The 22831-nt window shown below is 36.2% G+C and overlaps 1 protein-coding gene across 8 annotated transcripts in view; it reads right to left on the bottom strand.

Annotated features, from left to right (window-relative positions):
• Nucleotides 1–22831, bottom strand: part of NELL2 (neural EGFL like 2) — a 438477-nt gene that overhangs the window by 178380 nt on the left and 237266 nt on the right. For all 8 annotated transcript variants that reach the window (XM_055357389.1, XM_055357392.1, XM_055357388.1 and 5 more), the window contains 2 exons: nucleotides 22637–22739; nucleotides 15584–15712 (listed from right to left, as the gene is read on the bottom strand). In XM_055357389.1, coding sequence (XP_055213364.1) covers nucleotides 15584–15712; nucleotides 22637–22739 — 232 coding nt within the window. The remainder of the gene's footprint in view (nucleotides 1–15583; nucleotides 15713–22636; nucleotides 22740–22831) is intronic.

Genomic DNA, 22831 nt, shown 5'->3' with positions numbered 1-22831 from the left:
TACACACACTCTGTATTGAAGCACTGGTTAGAATATTATTCAGACCAGAAAGGAATTTGGCATAAAGCAGTTTTGTTCTGGAAATAACCCATGGTAACTTAGTTACTGAAGTAGCTACAGATTTCATTATAATTGGCTTCAAATATAAGACAATATCATTATACAGACTCTAAGAGTCCTGTTGTCTCTAGTTTCCAGTAAATTAATATTTTAGTTCCAAAAATAAAATAATATTGAATGAATTAACTGATACACTGACAATAATAAATACATGTGAAGTATACAAGCTTAATGACAAACTTTTACTGACTTATTTTTCTGGAAGACATTTTCACATTTTTAATCTTACTTAATCTTTGCTTCCCTAACAACCTCATAAGAAAAATGTTCCCCATTTTAATAGACGAGAAGGCTGAGGCTCTGAGATGTTAAACAATTTTCACAAGTTCTCACAGTTAGTAAACAGCAGAGGTAAGAATTCAAGTCTTCTTGGGCAATGTTCTTTCCGTACATCAGCAATGCGCTTGTTTGTCACAGATAGACAGATTTTGATTTGATCCATACAAATCCTTTACATTCATCTGCGTATTAAATCTCCAAATTTGGCATTTTTTTTAAATAATTATAGTTGGCTGCACACATAAATCTGCAAAGTGTGTATTCACATACTAGAATGACTATGTACAAGGAATGTGCCCAAAATAAGTTATTTGCTCTGATTTACTTTTCAGTATCCACACAACTGACTAGTAAAAGAGTAACAATTATAAATACTTGTTTAACATTGGTGGCTAGTAAATGTTTCCATCACACTATGAAGAAATGCAAAGGTAAGCAATCTGTTAAGAATAGTGGGCCAAACAAAACTCAAAGTCATACCAGAAATTCAATAATATTACAGGCTGTGGATACAAATTTTCCTGGCTGCTAATAAATCTGAGGTTGCCCTTCAAAGTCTCCCCAATTACTTCTGAGTGCACTCGGTGTTCCTATGAGTTCAGGAATAAATCAACACTTACATACTGCCACTCCCCTCTACCCTGCCCCTGGACATCCTCTGGGCCTCTTCCATGTACTCTGAGTCTCTGCCAAAGCTAGTACATATTTCTATGTCCCTATTGTCCCTTTGAAAGGAGATCTTGTCCACAAAGCTATTATATAAAATGCTTTAGCTACTACAAAGCATCTTCAGTCTTCAGAAGCATATTCAGAAAGACTCAAAAATGAAAAAATAAAAGTTTTTATACCTAATTTTGTTTTGTTCTTTAGCCCATAGGTTCTTCAGTAGCCTTGTTTCTGTACTAAATGTAAGAGTTTTTCCTCTTCCCCATCGTCATATTATATCTCTCTCACCATAGAGTGTTGAAACCAACCCACAGGGCCAGGCAGCCCTTATGTCCCCATACATAAATTTCTCTTCACCCTTGGCATAAGCCCTCAAGAGAATCAAATAGTAACAATAGATACTTGGGGTGGCAGTCATACTCACATACAACCATGCTCCTTTTCTTTATTTAGTTTAAACCAATTATTCTCAACTGAGAGCAATTTTGCTCTTCAGAGTAAATTTGGCAATGTCTACAAACATTTTTGGTTGTCACAGCTAGGAATGTGGGCTGGCACAGGTGTACTACTGGCATCTAGTGGGTAGAGATCAAGGATGCTGCTAAACATCCTACAATGCACAGAACAGCCCCACAGAACAAAGAATTATCTAGTACAAAATGTCAACAGTGTGAGGTTGAGAAACCCTGGTTAAAACAAAAAACACTCTGATACACAGGAATATATGATCGGAGATCGAATAATTCATCTTTCTAGGCAGGAACACATAAACTAAAGACTCAAAAATAATTTTTAAAAATCCATCCTTAGAAAGACATCAATGTAAAACTAGCCTAAAAATAGTCCTTCTCCCACTTTAATGTGCATAAGAATTGCCTGGGAAGCTTGTAAAAATTTGAGACCCAACCCTGACCTACTCAAGCAATATTAAGGTTGTGTCCAGGAATGTGCATTTTTCATAAGATCCTCAGGTGGTTTTGATGCAGCCTGAAACACATTCTAAGATACAATGTTAGAAAACCAAATTTTATACTGATGAAAATAAGCTGAGAACATAAACACTAAAATTCCTCTCCAGTTGAGCATATAGCTGAAAAGAATTAGATAGCCACTAAATTAATAAGATGATAAATTAATGAACTCTACACCCAAAACCTGCTCTCTTCAAATTTTGTATGCACAGAAATCACCTGGAGATCTTGTTAACATGCAGGTTCTGATTCAGAAGGACTGAGATAAAGTATAAGATTCTGCATTTTTAACAAGCTCCTAGATGGTGGCCCATGTTGCTGGTCTTTGGATCACATGTTGGACCTCAAACACTGAGGTCTTGAAAAAAAAACTGCCAAAAGAGTATAAAAACAGGATTACTTATTTTTAACAAAGCACAAAAACATCAATCACAATTCTCATTTCCTCCTGCATCTGGAAAATGGGCAGAGATTTTAGAATGTCACCTCTGCTAATAAGTCAACTCCATGAAGGCAGCGGTTTAGTAGGAGGGTTTTGCTCATGACTATATGACCAACACCCATTATATGCATGGTACATAGTGTGTGCTTAACAAATACTGTGAATAAATGAATGCTGAATAAAGAGTCTCTACATTATTTCTGATAGAAGCCAATCAAAAATCAAATTCCCAAGAAGAACCTATAGATCCACCTCAGAAAAAAGTGCTTGTTCCTAGCGCTTTTTAACATACAGCTATATCACTAATTGATGACTTAATTTATTATTTCTTACCTATATAGCATCCAAAGCAATCATGATCTCTAATAGACTTAATTATGAGTATTTTATAGGTAAGTCATTAAGTTGAGGGGGGAAAAATCAGCTCACCATGAAAGTCATACAACTATGGGGAGCTGTTTCAAAAGAAGAATACAGGCATACCTTGTTTTATTGCAGTTCACTTCAACTGCCTTTTACAGATAATGTGCTTTTTATGAACTGAAGGTTTGTGACAACCCTACATTGACCAAGTCTGCCAGCACCATTTTTCCAACAGCAGGTGCTTGTTTCATATCTCCATGTCACGTTTTGGAAATTCCCACAATATTTCAAAAATTTTCATTACTATTACATCTGTTGGGGTTATCTGTGAATAATGATCTTGATTTTACTATTCGAATTCTCCTAAGGCACTAAGAACAGTGCCCATACAAGATGGCAAACTTAATCGATAACTGTGTGTGTTCTGACGGCTCTACTGACTGGCCATTCCCATCTCGCCCCCTTTCCTCAGTCCACGCTATTCCCTGGGATACAACGATATTGAAATTAGGCCAATTAATAAGTGTTCAAGTGAGAAGAGTTGCACGTCTCTTGTTGTAAATCAAAACGGAGAAATGATGAAGCTTAGTGAGGAAGGCATGTTGAAAGTCAATACAGGTCGAAAGTTAGGCCTCTGGAGCCAGTTAGCCAAGTTGTAAATGCAAAGGAAGGAATATAAAAGTGTTACTCCACACAACACATGAATTATAGAAAGTGAAATGGTCTTACTGATGACATGGAGAAAGTATGAGTGGTATGGATGGAAGATAAAATCAACCACAACATTCCCTTGAGCCAAAGCCTAATCAAGAGCAAGGCCTGAACCCTCTTCAATTCTAGAAGGCTGAGAGAGGTGATAAAGCTGCAGAAGAAAAGTTTAAAGCTAGCAGAAGTTGGCTCATTATGTTTAAGGAAAGAAGCCATCTCTATACCAGAAAAGTGGAAGGTGAACCAGCAAGTGCTGATGTACAAACTGCAGCAAGTTATTCAGAAGATCCAGCTAAGACCATTGGCCAAGTTAGCTACACTAAACAACAGGTTTTCAATCAAGACAAAATGACCTTCTATTAGAAGAAAATGCCATATAGAACTTTTACAGCTAGAGAGAGAGAAGTCAATGCTGGCTTCATGGTTTCCAAGGAGAGGTTGACTCTCTTGTTAGGGGCTAACGCAGTTGTGGTGACGTTAAGTTGAAGCCATTGCTCATTGACCATTTCAAAAACCCTAGGGCCCTTAAGAATTATGCTAAAACTATTCTGCCTATGCTCTATAAATGGAACAATGAAGCCTAGATGACAGCTGCACATCTGTTTATACCACGTTTTACTAAAGATTTAAAGTCCACTGTTCAGAAAAAAGAAGTATTCCTTTCAAATTATTGTGGCCCATTGACAATGTACCTAGTCACCCAAGAGCTCTGATGGCAATGCACTAGGAGATTAATGTTTTCATGGCTGCTAACACTACATCCATTCTACAGCTCATGAATCAAGGAGTCATTTAGACTTCCTAGTCTTATTACTTAAGAAATATATTTCTTAAGACTATAGCTGCCATAGATAGTGATTTCTCTCATGAATCTGGGCAAAGTAAGTTGAAAACCTTCTGGGGAAGATTCACCATCCTAGATGACAGTAAGAAAATTCGTGATTCATTGGAAGAGGTCAAGATAACTACACTAACAGGAGTTTGGAATAAGTTGATTCCAGCCCTCATAGATGACTTTGAGTGGTTCAAGACTTCAGTAGAGGGAGTAGCTGCAGATGTAGTGGAAATAGTAAGAGTACTAGAATTAGAAATGAAGCCTGAAGATGTGACTGAATTGCTGCAATCTCATGTTAAAATTTGAGCAGATGAGAAATTGTTTCTTATGAATAAGCAAAGAAAGTAGTTTCTTGAGATGAAATCTACTCCTGGTAAAGATGCTGTGAGCATTGTTGAAATGACAACCAAGAATTTAGAATATCACAAAAATTTAGTTGATAAAGCAGCAGCAGGGTTTAAGAGAACTGATTACAATTTTGAAAAAAGTTCTACTGTAGATAAGATGCTATCAAATAGCATTGCATGCTACAGAGAAATCTCTCATGAAAGGAAGAGTCGGTTGACAAATTTCATCACTATCTTATTTTAAGAAATTTCCACAGCCATCCTAACCTTCAGCAACTATCTCCTTGATCAGTCAGCAGCCATCAACATCGAGGCAAGACCCTCCATCAGCAAAAATATTATTATGACTCTCTGAAGGCTCAGATGATTGTTAGCATTTTTTGCAGTAAAATATGTTTAAATTTAGATACATACATTTTTAAAGACATAATGACATTGCACACTTAGACTACAGTAGAGTGTAAATATAACTTTTATATGCACTGGGAGACAAAACAGTCTATATGACTTGCTTTATTGCAATATTAGCTTTATTGCAGTGGTCTGGAAACAAACCAGCAATATCTCCAAGGTATGCCTGTATATGGATAGCATTGATTGTGTCTTCAATTAGCTTTGTATGAGAAACCATGCCTAAGAAGAAATTTAGAACGGTTTCATCTTTATCAGGTTTGATTTATAAATTTCAAAATCCTCTCCTATCAAAGGAGACCTTTGCTTCAAATTTTAAAATGTCCTTTTCTCTTATTTGAATGTCTTAATGGTGTTCAAGTTTAGAAATGAATGGAAATTGTTTTGAGTCTGAGAAAGTTGAAGCACAATAGAAAGTAAATGATGAATGAGCCCAGATGAATAGCTAACGCAAGTTCAAATTTAGCTATGTCACTTAGTAGGGATTTTCAGAACTTCCATAACAAAATTCTTTAATTGAAGAAGGAATGATTCTCATGAAAAAATAAATCCATTATTTCCTCAGTATTGTAAATATGTTACACAGATGTTCCTCAAAGCCTAAAAATACTTTAATGTTTCCATATATCACATTAATCCTGAAAGCTGTTTTATGTAGCAAATTTTCCACTTGATTGAATGGATAGATGAAGCCATTAAAAGGTCAAGTCATGACATTTGGAAACATCAGAAATACTTTTGCTCTTCTCTCTCTTTCTCTCTTTTAAATTTTACCTGTGATGGTTAATTTTATGTGACAACTTGACTAGGCCAGGTGGTAACCAGACATTTGGTAAAGCATTATTCTGGGTGTGTTTGTGAGGGTGTTTCTGGATGAAATTAACATTTGAATCTGTAGACTGAGTCAAGCAGATTATCCCTCCCTAACGTGGGCAGGCCTCATACAATCAATTGAAGACTTGAATAGAACAAAAAGATTGAGTAAGAGGGAAATTTCATCTGCCTGAGTCCTTGAATTAGAACATTGGTCTTCTCCTAACCTCGGACTGGAACTTATATCATTGAGTCTCCAAATCTCGGGCCTTTGGACTCAGACTGAAACTATGCCACTGGCTCTCCTGAGTCTCCAGCTTACCCACTCCAGATTTTGGGACCTGACAACCTCCATAATCATGTGAGCCAATTCCTTATAATAATAAATCTCACATATGTATATAATATACAACACTCATACAAACACACACACACACACACACACATCCTGTTTGTTCTGTTTTTCTGGAGAACCCTGACTAATACAGTATCCTTAGACTTTTTTTTTTATTTAAGAAATTCTACCATAATATATACCACAGAGAGTTCATCATTAATGACAGTTTTGAAAGTGACAGTGTCTGCTCGAGTTCCCTAATTAATCCCATAGAGCTCAGTTCTCTAGGTTATTTCTCCTGGCTGTTAGCAAGCCTCCCATTAGATCCAGCAGGGACTTGTGTGCTGGGTTTGCAATCAGAGAATTGAGTTCATTCTGTAGCTTTCCCTTCATATCTCTTGGAGCAACTTTGTGAGGCTATCGCTCATCTTACTCTTAAAGGAATCCTTTCAGATTTCCTCTATATCTCACAGTTAATCATATGCAAATATGGTTATGTCAGGAATTCATCACTAAACAAGTTAGTTGTGAGATGGTAAGCAGCTGAAAAAAAGAAAAGAAAGGAGGCCGAAGGGGTAAAAGGAAAAAATGAAGGAAGGAAGAAAGGAAGGAAGGAAGGGAGGGAGGAAGGGAGGGAGGGGCAGAGGAAGAGAGGGGGAGGGAGGGAAGAGGAGGGAGAGAGGAAGGAAGAAAAGAAGGAAGGAAAGAGGGGAGGGAGGGAGGAAAGGAGAGAGGGAGGGAAAGAAGGAGAAAATGCTAGAGCAAAGGAGGTTGGTTGATTTCTCTAATGGCAATGAGCTGCTTTCTGGATGAAATACAGAATCAGAGCGAGACTCCGTCTCAAAAAAAAAAAAAAAAGAAGCAGCATTCAATTTTTAAAGTAGTTAACTATGATTAAAAATGCCTTTCTAAAGAAAAATCTTATGCTACTCTTTCTTATAAAAATAACTAGATTCAATAATTAGTCTGGGCATACTGGCTCATGCCTGTGATCCTAGCATTTAAGAAGGCTGAGTGGGATGGTCACTTGAGCCCAGGAGTTTGAGACCATCCTAGGCAACAAAGCATGACCCCATCTCTACCAAAAGTAAAATCATTAGCCGGGCATGATGGCACAGTGAGACCCTGCCTCTAAAAAATTAATTAAAAGTGGTAAAGAGAAAAAGTCCACAGAATTTGAAGACAGACGACATGAATTTGAACCCCGAATTTACTGTTTGCTGCCTGGGTAAATGATTTTGAAGGAGTCAAAATAGATTACAATAAAGCTTTCATCATCATAGGACTGTTGGAGGAAATAAGATCATATACATGACCAGCCTAGGCAACACAGTGAAACCATGTCTCTCCAAAAAAATTTAAAAATAAAAAAATAAAAATAAATTAGCCAGGCATGGTGGTGCATGCCTGTAGGCTCAGCTACTTGCGAGGCTGAGGTGGGGGGATTGCTTGAGCGCAAGAGGCTGAGGCTGCAGTGAGGCATGATTGCACCACTGCACTCCAGCCTAGGCAACAGAGTGAGACCCTGCCTCAAAAACAAACAGAAACCCATGATAAGTGAAAAGCATTTTAAATGCCTCCAAAGAACCATAGTTTTGCTCACATTATTTTGTACATAGGCTAGAATTCCCTGAAATGCAGAACAAGAAAGAGGGTAGAAGAGGCATCATTGGCCAAAAGATAGCATTAAAAAGACAGGAATGAGGTGGGAGAAATCAGTGTTTTTATTGATATAAACGATGAAGTTTATAAAACAGATACTTGAACTAGATGTCTAAGATGTCTAAATACAAAAACTTATTAGTTAATGTTTGAGGATTCCAACTCTGGCACATCACATGTGCTTAGTAAACAAATGTTTACTAAGATTCCCATCTTCAGGGTCAACTGGTATTTATTACACACCTTATACATACCAGATATTTCACGTTGAAGTGAGTTGCTTTGCAAATTTTAGGTAGAATTCAAATCTTAGGGGAAAAAATGAGTGTTCTGTAAAAGCAATTGTGAAGATGGGGAAACTTCTAATAGTTGAGGTCCTTTTAATGTGTATGTTATTTATCAGTGCACATACAATTCAATAAATAATGAATGTTATGAATGAACAAATTCCTTTTCTTGCACTATTCAGAATAATTTTTAAAGCCCAATAGAAATCAATTTAAAACTGAATCCCTTTTTAGCTACAAAAGTCAGTACCATGATTAGATTTTCTTATATATAATATAAACACAACTCAATAAACTCAGTGCTTGCCCTGAGTCATTCTTTAGTGATGAGTCAGCCTAATGGTGCCCATCAGTTCAGCATATCTAAGCATTTCAAACTATCAGTAAACAAATCTTTCTTAAGCTCTACATTGCCTCTATTTTAGAAGTTTGTGAGAATTCAAGGAAAATAAACAGGCTGTGATTACTAGGCACTTATAGTTGAGAGAAGTATACACAGATACATATATTGAATTCTGAATGAATAAATAACACGTCTGAATTAATAAATAGCACAGTATATAATAAAGTACAGTAAGGCCTCCTCGCTTAACATAGGTAGGCTCTTGGAAATGGCAACTTTAAATGAAATGGCATATAACGAATGTAACCAACTTTAACATAGGCTAATAATAGTTGTAAATAAGGGTTAAGTTCTTTCAGCAGATTTCTGGTCACAGAAACATCACCAAACTTCTAACTAAAGACCAAAACACTTCTAATATTAAACATGGAAATAAACGTGAGCTATACATACATTTAAGAACCACTAATAAAAACAAGTAAGATAATTGTTTACCCACTTATTCCAGTTCAGGGTTGGTGATGGCTGGAGCCTGACCGGGCAGCCCAGGGGACAAGGCAGGAACCAGCCCTGACCAGGATGTCATTCCATCATAACACCACTCACACACACCCACAGTCACTCACACTGGGGCCATTTGGATACGCCAATGAGTCTACCATACACAGCTTTGGGGTGTGGAGGAAACTGGAGTATCCAGGGAAAATCCACACAGACATGGGGAAAATGTGCAAACTCCACACAGACTGTGGTCCCAGTCAGGAATATATTTATTTTTTCTCATCAACATTATAATGAAACAACATTAAATGAAATGACGTTATTTGAGGATGTGTTGTATACTCCAGCTGAACGACTGAATATAAGCCAATATAAAGTGCTAATCGTTCAGTCAGATAAGATAAAAAGAGAACATGAGAAAGTAATTATATGCACACAATAAATTCATCAGGAAATCTTCACAGAGAAGATAAAAATCAAGCAGAGTCTGTAAGAATGATTAAATCATGGACTGTTAAGCCAAAAAGCTAAAGGCATGTCTGTCAGATTGTATTAGTTTTCTAGGACTGCCATAATAAAGTACCACAAACTGGGTGTCTTGCACAACAGAAACTTATTGTCTCACAGTTTTGGAGGCTAGAAGTCCAAAATCAAGGTGTTGACAGGATTGGTTCCTTCTGAGGGCTGTGAAGTACAACTTGTTCCATGCTCCTCACCTAGCTGCTGGTGCTTTGCTAGTGATTTTGGTTTTCCTTGGCTTATAGTCACATCATCCTGATCTCTGTCTTCATGTTCACAGGATAACTTCATGTTCACATAGTGTAATTTCTCTATTTGTCTGTATCCAAATTTCTCCTTTTTATAATGAAAGTGATCGTACTGGAATAGGGTCTCACCCTCCTCCAGCATGATTTTATCTCATCTTAACACATTAAATCTGCAACGTCCCTATTTCCAAATAAGGTAACATTCTCAGATGCTCATGGTTAAAATGAGAATGTAAATGTGAGGTGGGGTGTGAGGGTAACATAATTCAATTCATAACTCAGATGAATCATTATCAGCAAAAGAAATGATTATGATAGGTGACCTGCTCAGGGCTAATGGATATATAGCTACATGTGACCAGGTGACATACAGCCCTGGAAGCTGGGCAAAGAAGTTCAGACTTGATGTGGTGAGCAAGAAGAAGGCACTGTGAACACTCAAGTAGAATAAATGATGTTTTATGAATGTTAATCTGGAGAGTGGGTCCTGGTTGGTTAGGAGTAGGAAGAGACAAAGGAGGCAGAATGTCTAAACAGAAGGTGACATGAAGTGAAAAATGACACCTGGAGGCAGGAATCAGAATGAAAGAGATTGAATGAATCCAAGAGAAACTAGGCTATCAGTAAGAAATTAGGTACTTGGAGGTGGGGCCAGACTATACTAAACTATTTCCCATATTCTTGTTAATTTGAAGAAATGTCTCACAAACTTAGTTTAAAATTCAGTAATAAGGCATCAATTACCAATTTTTATAATTATGTGTGACATGCAATCATATAAATGACTCACTTATGCAGGACTCTTCCTGTTCTTAGTATAATGTTAAAGGCTTAGATAGGAAAAATGCCACTGGTTTTAACAAGTTTGGAAATCACAAAAAACTTCTTCATTGTAATGCGCTATTGGACTGACACAGCTGTCATCCCCAGCAACTATTATGCGCTGAAGAAAGAAACTTACAAAATGACGCCAGAAGCCACCATCTAAAATAGAATGCCAAGATAACTCTAACATAATATTGAATAGTGGAATGTGAGGATAGAAGATATAGTCAAAACATCAAAAGATCCCATAATTTTCAGTGTCAAGTGAAGACATGTAGCAAAAAACCAGTCTGAAAAACAGGATGTCCAACATAATTTTTGACAACTTTTATATCTTATATGTAGTGACAAAATACCAGATGAGAGGTAAAATATTTAAAAATGTAGTAAGAAATCTATAGGAGGTGAGATGGATGGATGGCGATGAATATATAATTTTTTAAAGAGAAATGTGATAAGCATGCAGTTAACAAAACACTAAAGTAGGCCAATATACTTCCAGACATTCTAGATCCCTTATAGGAAAAGCTAGACAAGCCATGCTGTTATAAAATCCTAATATTATACTATGTTTATAAATATCTGAGGTGTTGCAAAACTCACTGAAGAACAAGAAGTCATCATCTGCCTGGCTGAGATACTGGGGCAAGGAGAAAGGGTAGAGAAGTTAAATGAGAAAAAGTGGGTCGGGCAGAAGAATCCCTTCTTTAGCTTCAGGTCCCTTAAGCTACTTTCTTTTTCCATCCCTTTGAAGGCAAACACCTAGAAGAACTCTCTCTCCTTTCTTCAGGTTCATTTTTTTCCCTTAGACAATATTCAATGTACTCCAAACTGGCTTGTATCACCAACTTTGTACCAAAATCACTATTGCTGTCCTCAATGTCATCTGTGAGGTTCAACGCAAAGGACATCTTTCAGTCTTCATTTTTCTTGATCTCTCAGACACATCCTACTTTCTTCTTGAAATTCTCTCTTCTCTTGGCTTCTGTGACACCACCTTTTCTTCTCTTTCCTCCTACGTTTCAGCCATGACTTTGCTATCGCCATCACCAAATCATCTTTTCTATAAAATGCTCAAATGTTGCTCAAAACTCTAGACAATCCCTTCCGTCTCCTCAACTAACATTTAGATGCCAAAGAATTCCAAATTTTCTGTCTAACTTAAACTTCCCTTAATGCCAAATTGAAGTATATTCAACCAGTTACTCACCTTAGATGTCCCATAGGCACTCCAAACCCATCATGATTTTCTCATTCAATCTGTTCCCTAAGTGAGCAGCACCAACATCTGCCTATTTATTAGTCCAGAAACCTGGGAATCAACCTCTAAACCTCTCTCATCATCTACTACCACCAATTAATCAAGACTGGCTGGTGTTACCTCACTAATGCTCTTAGATGCATCCACATCTCCACTTACATTTCTAAGACAAGCCCTCACTGGCTTTCGTCCATTGGTTTCCCTGCATCCAGCCTTTCTCCTGTTCATCCTACAGCTGGAGTGATATGTTTAAAACACAAGTGTGATCACGAAACTTCTCAGCTTAAAATCTTTAATTAGCTGTCCCTTGTTCTTAACATGAAACTCTTAATCTTTAGTGTGACCTTCAAGATCCTGCTTCTCATCATCAGTCTCACTGGGCACCTCTCCTGTGCTCTCTGCTACTGGCCTTCCTTTGGTTCTTAAAAAGTCCTTCTTTCTACCTGAAGGCCCTTAGATATGCTCATTTACCCATGTAAGAAATTCTCTTCTTTTCTACTCTTCCTTCTATGATTCCCTGTACCCTTCAGATTCCAGAATAAAACTCTTCTTGTTCAAGCAAAATTTTCCCTAACCCCACCACCCAGATCATATGCCCTATTAACCTATTTCTCATTTAGAATAGTTGCCACATTTGCAATGAAATGTTCTTTGGTGTAACGAAATGGCCTGTTAACTATCTTTCTTGCCTGACAGAATATTAGTCATGTATATCTAATTTACTGTTTTATCCTTATCTCTAACCTTGCACAAAGTAAGTACTCAATAAATATTTATCAAATGAGTGAATGAACTCCAATAGTTACCAGTGTTGTGATAACCATGATCAGGAAAACTATTAGTAAAAATCAATAGTCTCAATTACAGTCATATCATTAAGCAACCCCACAGATTTAATAAATAAAATTGTATGTTATTTGCAAACAATGGCTTGCTTATTTTTATGTATAATCACAAGTGTAATTTCTTTAAGGACCAAATATGTAACATGCAAAATTGCATTAAAAATGTTTAAAAAGATGTTCCTTCTAAGAAGTCAAAACATCCTCAAAGTTAGCAACCATGCCATAATCAAAAGGAAAGCCATATTTGATAAGAATTATTCAAATCCTGAATAATATTGTTATTTGGAATAAATAACAAAAGATATATTAGAAGTCCTTATATATAAAAAAATTCAAGATATCTTGAATTTGATGATATCAATAGGTTTGACAAATTTTTCATCAGTTTCTTATGTTTTGAAGATTATATATTTAAATGACAATTAGTATAAAGTTGTAAAACATCTGTCATTGTATGGTGCATTCAAGATGAAAACAGCTGCCAACCTGTGCCACAGATTTTATCCAGAACACTTCCAGATAAAAACTGAGTGACTTGGTCTTTATGATTAGGCCAATTTTCAGTAAGTTGCATTAAACAAGTAAGGTAATCTAAATCTCTGGCCCCTTTCCTTAACTTCTTTCCTGTCTCAATAAATGGCAATGCCATCCATGTGTTGCTCAGATTCCAAATCTTGGCTCCTCTTGATCAATTCTACACCACAATAAACTAACTGCAAGTATTTTTGGCTCTACTTTCAAAACGTACTATGAATATACCTTACTCCTCTTCACTTCCTATAACTTTCCTTATCCAGGCCATCAACATCTTTACCTGGACTACTGCAATAGCCTTCCAACTCATCTCCAATTTCCACTGCTCCCCACCACACCCAACACAATAGTTCATCTATCACACTGGAGCCAGAACTATCCTTTTCAATACAAGGCTGAGCATATCACTCTCCTCCTTGATGCAACTCTGAAATCCTTGCAAGCTTTCCTACATTACCTGGCCCCTGCCTAATTCTCCAACAGGATTTCCTTCTTTTGTCTGCTCCACTATGTTTTCCTTCATTTTGTTCCTAGAGCATTCTAAGCTCATTCCCACTTAGAGCCTTTCCACTTTTTATTCTTCTGGTTGAAGTGTTCTATCCAAGATTATTACATGGCTGTTTCCTTTCTTATCATCAAGTCTCAGGTTAACCACCACTCTCCCCTCACTCCCTGTCCCAGAGGTTGACCACTCTGAATAAATCCCCAGCCAATCTCCAGCACATCATCCTGTTTCATTTTCTTCCTATTAATTTTTACTACCCGAAATTGTCTTCTCTAGTTCTATAGTCACCCACTAATTCTGTCTTAGCCCCCAGAATGTAAAGCTCCTGAGCACAGGAAATTCTTAAGTCTTGTCCATCATTTACTCCACTTTACACCAAGCCTAGAAAAGTGTTCAGGACACAGTAGGTGCTTACTAAATATTTATTACATGATCGAATATACTTAGTAGCATCAAAAGCAGCTCAAAATTTTAAAAAAGCAATAATCATATAAGTAAAATTCAAAACAAAGTATCACATGAATTTGTATCATGTAGTTTCATGTTATACATATAAACTACCAAAGGGGCTTGTTACATGTTAGAAATCTCAAATATTATAATCAAAATACATTAGTTTCCTAAGAAAGTTTACCTCTATGTTATGTAAGGGTAAAAATCCATTTTTATGAAAAATCTTTTAAGATGAGGAATTTTAAATAAATCTGCATTATGGATGGGGAAGGGAAGCCATATTTCTTTTCTTCTGCAAAACTGGAATGATCCCTTTAGGACTGAATCAGTAGCATTTAAAGAAATATTTTAATCCAAAGGTCAATTTAAAAAATGAATAAGGATTTTTAAGAAAAAGAAGAAACTATTTAAAGCTAAGGGAAACAACAGAAGTTGGTTTCCCAAGAGCCAACAAGTCATCCTGCAGCTAAGCAGAAGCTGTGTGTTTATACCTGAGGTTTTCCATCTCCACAGATCTATGACATATGCTTTTCATGTGGAGTGGGTAAATTTAGAACTCTCCAAAACTTTCTCTGAATGCCCAAACACCTCTAAATCAATGTTCTTATTTGTAGAACTCATTAGCTAGTTACACAATTAACAGGAATGATTCAAATCCATACCTCGGGGAAATCATAAATTACCACATCTCATGGACTTCGTCAGGAAGAGTCAAAGCCAGAGCATTTGCAAATGCCAAGAGTCCACTCACTGTATGTGGATAGTTTCCATGAGAGAATAAACTATCTTGGATATTAGTTAAGATTTTTAAAAATTAACTAGAAAATGATTTACTCCACTGGAGATGTTTACTAAATGCTACAGAGCATGAATACAACCACTTAGACTACTTATAGTAGCAAACAGAAATAGCAGTAGGCACTTTATCTTCCTGTTAAGTGATTGCCTTTGTTACACAACACTGTCTGGAAAAATCTGACTACGATTCTAACTGCAAGCCACAGTAATCATGTCAATATGTGAGCTATCTGAATATCTAATTATGAAAAAAAAGAAGGCAATTTCACAGTGGAAGAATTGTTCTAATTCAAGAAACCAGCCATATTAACTTATTAGTGTGACATATAGCAGATAGCTGAAAAACTTTAATTTGAAAGATAATTATTTTTAGCTGATTAATATGCTTCAAATTAAATTCACTGCTTTTAATGGGCCCATCAACTTGACAACCTGGGAAATTAATAAATTTTGCATGCAGTAATCCTAGAAAATTTATACAGCTGAGCTACACATCATTACAAGGATTACCTTCACAGTAGGCATTATCCTCTCGAAGAGCCCTAAAACCATCTCGACAGCTACAAACAGCCCTGTCATTCAGATTTCTGCAGACGGAATTCTCCATGCAGTTATGCCTTTCAGAACAAAAGTCATAACCTACAGAAAAAAAAAGAAATTTATTAAGGTAAATGAAACTATGACAATGCAAATTTTTCCTACTTAATATTTTCTTTAATTTTGAAGCTATGACTCCCTAAATAATTTTTTAATTAGTATCTTCATCAACATTTACACATGCTATGAGTACCAAAAAGTTCTTCTTTATGTTTAACTCAATTAATTTCTATTTCAAGTTAACTCCATTTCTTTTGTGGTTTTTGACTTTATAAATGCTATCTAGTCCCTAATATTCTAATTATAACCCTCCATATATCTGAAAAAAAGAAATATTATTAGGGTCCAAAATGAAGATTTATAATACAGAAGATAACACAATGAGAAGGTAATCTGGTAACTGGAGGTTCAACATTTTCAATACCTGTGGGTAAAACAAACCAAGCCAGATGAAATGTACCTATTGTGTATTTAAGAAATTAGACAGCTTAGCATCCAAAGAAAACAAAACCTTTCTAAATGTGTTAAAGATGAATATTAAATCACTTTAATCTAATTTTCTCTAGAAATCTGCAAGGCAAAGTATGCTCACTCTAAAGAGGAAGAAAATTTTTAGGAATTACAGAGATTTCACAGATCTCAGAGTCTTTATAAGAGAAAAGAAAAATGGAACATTTTATAAATAGTGACAGCAATCATGTGCAATTTCTCAAGATCTCTTTTTGTGGTCTGAACCCCTTGTTCAAAGATCATCTAAGATGCTGAAATGAAATCTTCAAAACTGGAATCTATATTTAATGGAAATTACATAATTATATATAATTCAACCAGTTTTAAATTGCTTGATGTATGCTATCTATCTAGGTTTGCACTTTCTAATGGATTACTATTTTAGCCCATGTAAAGAAAGAAGGTGGCTGGGCGTGGTGGCTCACACCTGTAATCCCAGCACTTTGGGAGGCTGAAGCAGACAGATCACTTGAGATCAGGAGTTGGAGGCCAGCCTGGCCAACATGGTGAAACCCCGTCTGTACTAAAAAAACAAAAATTAGCTGGGCATGGTGGCAGGTGCCTGTAATCCCAGCTACTCTGGAGGCTGAGGCAGGAAAATTGCTTCAACCCGGGAGGCGGAGGTTGCAGTGAGCCAAGATCGCGCCGCTGCACTCCAGCCTGGGCAAAAGAGTAAGACTCCATCAAAAAAAAAAAAAAAACAAAAAGGACTAAAAAAGTATATTTCATGTATCTTAGAATAATGTGATCTACCTATAAGCAAGAAAAGACTTTTACTTGCGAAAATCATATAGATGGAAGTACTACATTGGTTCATCTTATCTGTAATCAAATTGGTGTTCATTCGATTAGAATTCCAGAGTTAAAACATACTCCCTATTAATGCAACTATGATGTATAGTAAAATATTATTGGTACAACTTAATAACCCTTAAGAAGAGTAATGTTCCAAAAATGTAATAATACCATTAAAAAAGAATAGAAAAATAATCAAATGACTCAGTGATTTCTACAAAAATAAAATAAAATCGAACATAGGTTTATTAAGTCCAGAAAAATATAGTCAATAACAGCATTTAAAATACTTGGCAATGTAGCTTCTTTTGACAAGAGTCTTCACAATCTAAACTGTCATGATTAAGGCTGTATATTTAAAAGTAAAATTCTTAAGAAGAGCAAAAGTTAAAAATGCTTTCTCCTAGGATCTTTTTATTTCCTTCTTCTTTAAATAGCTAAATTCAGATGATATTTCTTCAAATGTATTCCACTGTCTTTTTATAATGCCTTAGGGAGAACAATTTCAGCTAAAAAGTCATCTTCACTATCTATCCCAATAGCTCAGCACAACATCAAACTAACTGAAAAGGCTTCAAAAACCACTTTATATTTATTCTATATTAAAACAAAGTTACTAAAAAAAATAGCCTACTCCTTAAGATACACAGAGAATTAAGAAACAAAGCTCTAACACAGTGCTAAATTTCTGCATAATTTTGCCTGTACTGTTTCAAACAACTTTCAGAGGACTGTGACTAAGAACGGATACCATTTCTGACACACCTTTTTTTCAAAACCTTCCTTCAACTTTTCACTTGGTTGAATTTTCTCCTCTCCCATCTTGGACTCTGCCCAATATTATCTATGCCATATGTGATATGCCACCTCTATTATCATCCATTTTAAGTTCTGTTTCAGTAATGGTGAGACCTCTCATCTCAGCATTAAACATCTTGCACACATACACTATGTAGAGTTTAATTGCTGCAAGAATTTTCTCACTGTAAGATAACAGTGTGGTCCAATTTTCACTATTTTAGGTAAAAATTAGGAAGTGCCTTGCTTTTTATCAGATGGGTTTTTTTAAACACAAATACTTGAAAAATTAAAATTTCAGTCATTCCAATTCCAATTCACTATAAACAATGTCAGCTATTCTGATTCATTCTTCCAACAGATAAGTTGATTGAACCTACTGGTTATTTTGCAAAATGCTAGGGTCAAAAAGCTAACAATTAATGGATGGAAAATTCAGACTTGATTTCAAGTGGGTTGCTTCTGATCTATAGGGAATAGCTTTAAACAAATCAGAGTATGGGTTGGCAGCATAATCCTGTTATCTTCATAGTTGCATTTCCATTCATATGTGCTTGGCTTTCGGAGTTGGCAGGCCTGAGTTTACATCTGATCTCTGCCACTTACTTGCTGTGTAAATTACTAACTGTACATTAATTAACCTTTCTAAGCCTTCAGTTTTTCTCACCAGCAAAAATTAGTATAATAACTACCTTGTAAAAATGTGAGGTTCCAATGAAATTATCTATGTAAAAGCATAATAATATATTATTCGTTAATAACTAAAGTAATTAGAGCACTACTAAGATGAAATTAAATATGTTGAGATCCATAAAAGAAAATTCAAATATTTGTTATAGACAGATGGATGAACCAATTATCTAATACAACCTAGCCTTTCTTTGATTTCCTTCTTTAGGTTTTAACTCCAAGGATATTATGTTCTCTAATCCCTTTGCAAGCTTTACAAAGTTACATAAAGTTCTATGTTTTTCTATCAAGTGTAGACCTTTTGGTAAAATATAAACATGCATTCCTATATAATTGGAAAAGAGGGGAGGATGGATACAAAAGATTATGTGTAAGTAAGAACAGTATATATATAATACATAATTATCAAGAGAAAGAGAATACAATAATTTTGTGGTGAATATTTATAGGTTTTGCCTAAAGGCATCTATTTCTTGTTTTTGTGGAAAAAAAAGAATAACCTAGTTATCACTCACCCCTACTTTCAGCCCAGATGCTTAAAAGAAAATGGACTCTACTCCTCCACAGGATAGAGTCACACCAGCCAATGCAGTCCACTGGCCTGGACACAATAATTTCTTCAGGTCAGGTCATATTATCTACTTCAAGCTAATGAAGACCACTGAAACTCAGTTCTGGGGTTTTTATTCAGTGTATGAGAATGCTGAGCTTTTTCTTCCACCTACTTCAATGGCATAATGATATGAGCGTAAGAATGTAGGGGTATAGCTGAGAACACATTGAGCCTCAAAATAAAGCTACCTCACAGGAGATAAACTGAGAGATGCATCAAGACAAAGGGACGAGATTTGAGAGCAGAATCAACCTACACCTGAAGCCAATTTATCCTCTGCTTATTGGGCCTACATATTCCACTTTTTTGCCATGAAACTTGAATTGGGTGTTCTATCACTTGTACATGAAAGAATATTAATTTAGGTGTTGTTTGCAAGATGATGGATTATCCTAGTGTTTCCCAAAGTGTATCTCATCTACGTGGATGAACACAAAAAAATACTAATACCAACGGATTTCTTTTAATGTGTATAAGAAATACACAAATCCAGCAAATAATCCTATTATTTCATGGCTACCACCGCTTAGGAATAAAACTAAATCTTTTAAAAGTGAGTAGGTATTTAAAAATTAACTATATAATGGTATTAGTAACATATACATAGCACATAGCCAGAATCATGAAGGTGATAATTGAATAATATGGGAAACTATGGGTTATCCAGAAGTTTCCCAGGGAAAGGAGAACTGACACTAACTCAGCCTTTTGTATGTGGATGCCCCTATTGTTTATAATTATGAGTTGAGATGAAGTAAATAATAAATTAAGGAGGGCCATCTAGTCAATAAGTCTTAATGATCTTGCAGGCAGACAAAGTGGTTGCCAAGGAGGAGGAGAAGAACCAGAAGGACTGCAGATATAAAGGTTATCCACATTGTTTCTTTATCTTTCTAAATCAGAATCCTCACTGAATCACTGAGTCTCTGTCATGTGGTAATCTGTTATAAGCTTCCTTGAAAGGGCTCTCTAATTTGAAGAAAGCGGAAAACTTTTCTGCTACATTTCTTCTGATCTGCTACTACAGAAGATGGCTAGCTACAGGGTACCTAGAACACAGTCTTGGGTGAATTTGATTTAGCGCCTACCGATTTGGAGCCTGACTTCGGTGTGTAGCTTAGTTTCCAACCACTGGCTGAGCCTCTAGTGAAAAAGTCAACACTTCATCTCATGCTCTGCTCTCAGGGAATATTTACTAACTGTTGTCCAACAACTACTCTTTCAGATGTGAACACACCATCTTTAGCACTATACAAATAGGCCTGGAAACAGGAGGCCAATTTTATCACAAATGAATTTGTCACAACATATCTTTAGGAGTTGACTAAAAATTTAAGCCTTGAAAACTTGACTTCTTTTCATCTCTGTAATTTCTGTATAGCCCTTGGACACCTGCAGTGTCCATTAAAGATAGCCATTAAAAGTGGTCACAATTTTGCAGCACTCTTATCTATGGTGAGGTCTATTTCCCCTTCTCTTGAATGTGGGCTGTCTGTGAGTGCTTTGCCCAATTGCGTATGATAGAAGTGATGTGGTGCCAGTTCCAGACCTAGTATTTGAAGGCCTGAGTCACCATTTAAGAAGTCTGATGATTACCCTGCTGGAGAGACCATAGGAAGAAGTCCTTAGATTACGTAGAGGGGGAGGGAGTGCCAGCTGGCTCAGCCTTCTAACCATCCCTACCCAAGGTAACCAACATGTAGTGAGGCCATCTTGAACCTCTCATCCAAGCCCAGCTTCCAGCCCTACAGCATTGAATGACCCCAGTTAACACCATGTGGAGCACAAGAATCACCTAGCCAAGCCCTGTCTGAATTCCTGACCCACAATACTATTGCTTTAATCCACTGAGATTTGGAGCAGCAATAGATAGTTTTTTTGCAGCAATAGAGAACTACTAAAAGTGTGGTCCTGCTTGCCATCAGCATTAGCATCACCTAGGAGCTTTTTTGTAGAAATTCAGATTCTTAGGCCTGACCCCAGACCTACTGAATCAGAATCTGCATTTTAATAAGATGCCTAAGTTAGTCATATGTATATTTAAGTTTAAGAAACACTGATATGGCCTGCCTATGTTTGGATGCCAAAGACACTCTAGTCAAGCTGCAAACTGGAGGACTAAATCCAAAGAGCATTCTTGATTCATATCAAATTGCACACGTGCTTTGTGTAAGGCACTGACATAGGCACTGTGAGAGTGAAAACTCTTATGGTCCTTATTATATGTCTATGTGATCATAGTTCTTTTTAGAAGTGTTCTTTATTACCACAGGTTACCCTGAAAGCTCCTCGAAAGGCAGACCATGTCTTAAACCATTTTGTAATTCCTAAAGAGCCTCACATAAAATGAGATTTAAAAACTCTCTATTGAGTGGATGGAAAAGTAACTTAAAAACTAAAAACAAAACCAAACTGCACCACCCTGCTAAAAATGGGAGTGGGTGATCTAGGATCTATCAGATCCTATGTCCACTTTTAATAGAGTAAGTTAAAAGAAAACAAAACAGTGTATGTTTCATAATGTTTCTTTGCCTACTTTTTCTATTTAAGCTTTGTTTTGCATCAATATAAAGGTCATTATTCAAACAAGTACTAGTAGCTTATTTGGGGCAGTTTGTTATACAGCACCAATTACATCAGTTATAAGTAGCAACTACATTCCAGGTATCATACTAAGTATTAAGGATATAGAGATGAACATAAAGACTCAGCCTTGCCCACAAGGTGCACTGTCTAATGTAGAAGATGGATTCACAAGCATATAATTCCCGTATAATACAGGAAGACACATATAATTTCATGATTGGCAAGGATCTTAAAGAGTTCCATATAATCAATGCTTTAATTTAATACATGAATCTATAATAAGATACCTAGTTTAAAAATCTTTAGTGATGGAAATTCACTGCCTCCTGGGGTGGCCTGTTGCATTTTTGAATAGCACAAATTTTAGTGTTTTCTTATCTTCAACTAATAATTGAAGTCCCTTCTAATTACTAGTTCTAGTTGTATCATATCAGAGGCAACACAGAACAAACAATGTATGTCTGATGGCCTCTCCATTCTCAGTAGTCCAGAAACCTATGGGTGAGAATTGAGAGTAGAATCAAGAAGAAACGGATTTGAAGTAGTCATAATGAAAAATATTCTAGGTAAGTTATAAAAAGAAGCTGAGGAGAAATGAAAAACAAACAAAACTCACTTGCCAAGAAACAGTAACTGCCAATAAAATAACTAACTCAATATTGTTGTGTAACTTTCTTTAGCAAAGCTGTACTGACTCCAAACCAGCACATAGAGAGAAATTTAGAGATCCAGAGCTTGAGACAGGTTCAAGACAACTTGCAGAAATGCACAGGAGCAGTTCGGTTTTAATTCAGTTCAGTAAATATTTCATGACTACCTCCTGTGCTACTCTGTGCCAAATTAGGAGAGCATATAGGGAAATACTATTAGTCTATGGAAATAATTTGCTTATGAGAATTTCTACTTCATGTCAGTTGTACTAGCCTACTATAATAACTCTTGCACGTAAATCTTACTTTTCAAAAAAGTCTTACCTTTACAAACTTTGCAACAGCTGTGAGACAAGGTTATCTGATAAGACTCTGGACAATCCAAAGCTGGACAGCCTGAACTCTCAACTAGTTTCATGGTCTGGTCCTGTTAGACAACAGAAAAGAAGTGCTTCAAATTTTATCATTAGGACTTGTTAAGAAGTTTCCAGATCCAGCATCTGAGAAGACTCTTTCAAG

The sequence above is a fragment of the Gorilla gorilla genome, chromosome 10 (genome assembly GCF_029281585.2).
Source record: "Gorilla gorilla gorilla isolate KB3781 chromosome 10, NHGRI_mGorGor1-v2.1_pri, whole genome shotgun sequence".
NCBI classification, from domain to species: Eukaryota; Metazoa; Chordata; class Mammalia; order Primates; family Hominidae; genus Gorilla; species Gorilla gorilla.
This window is presented reverse-complemented; position numbering and strand designations above follow the sequence as displayed.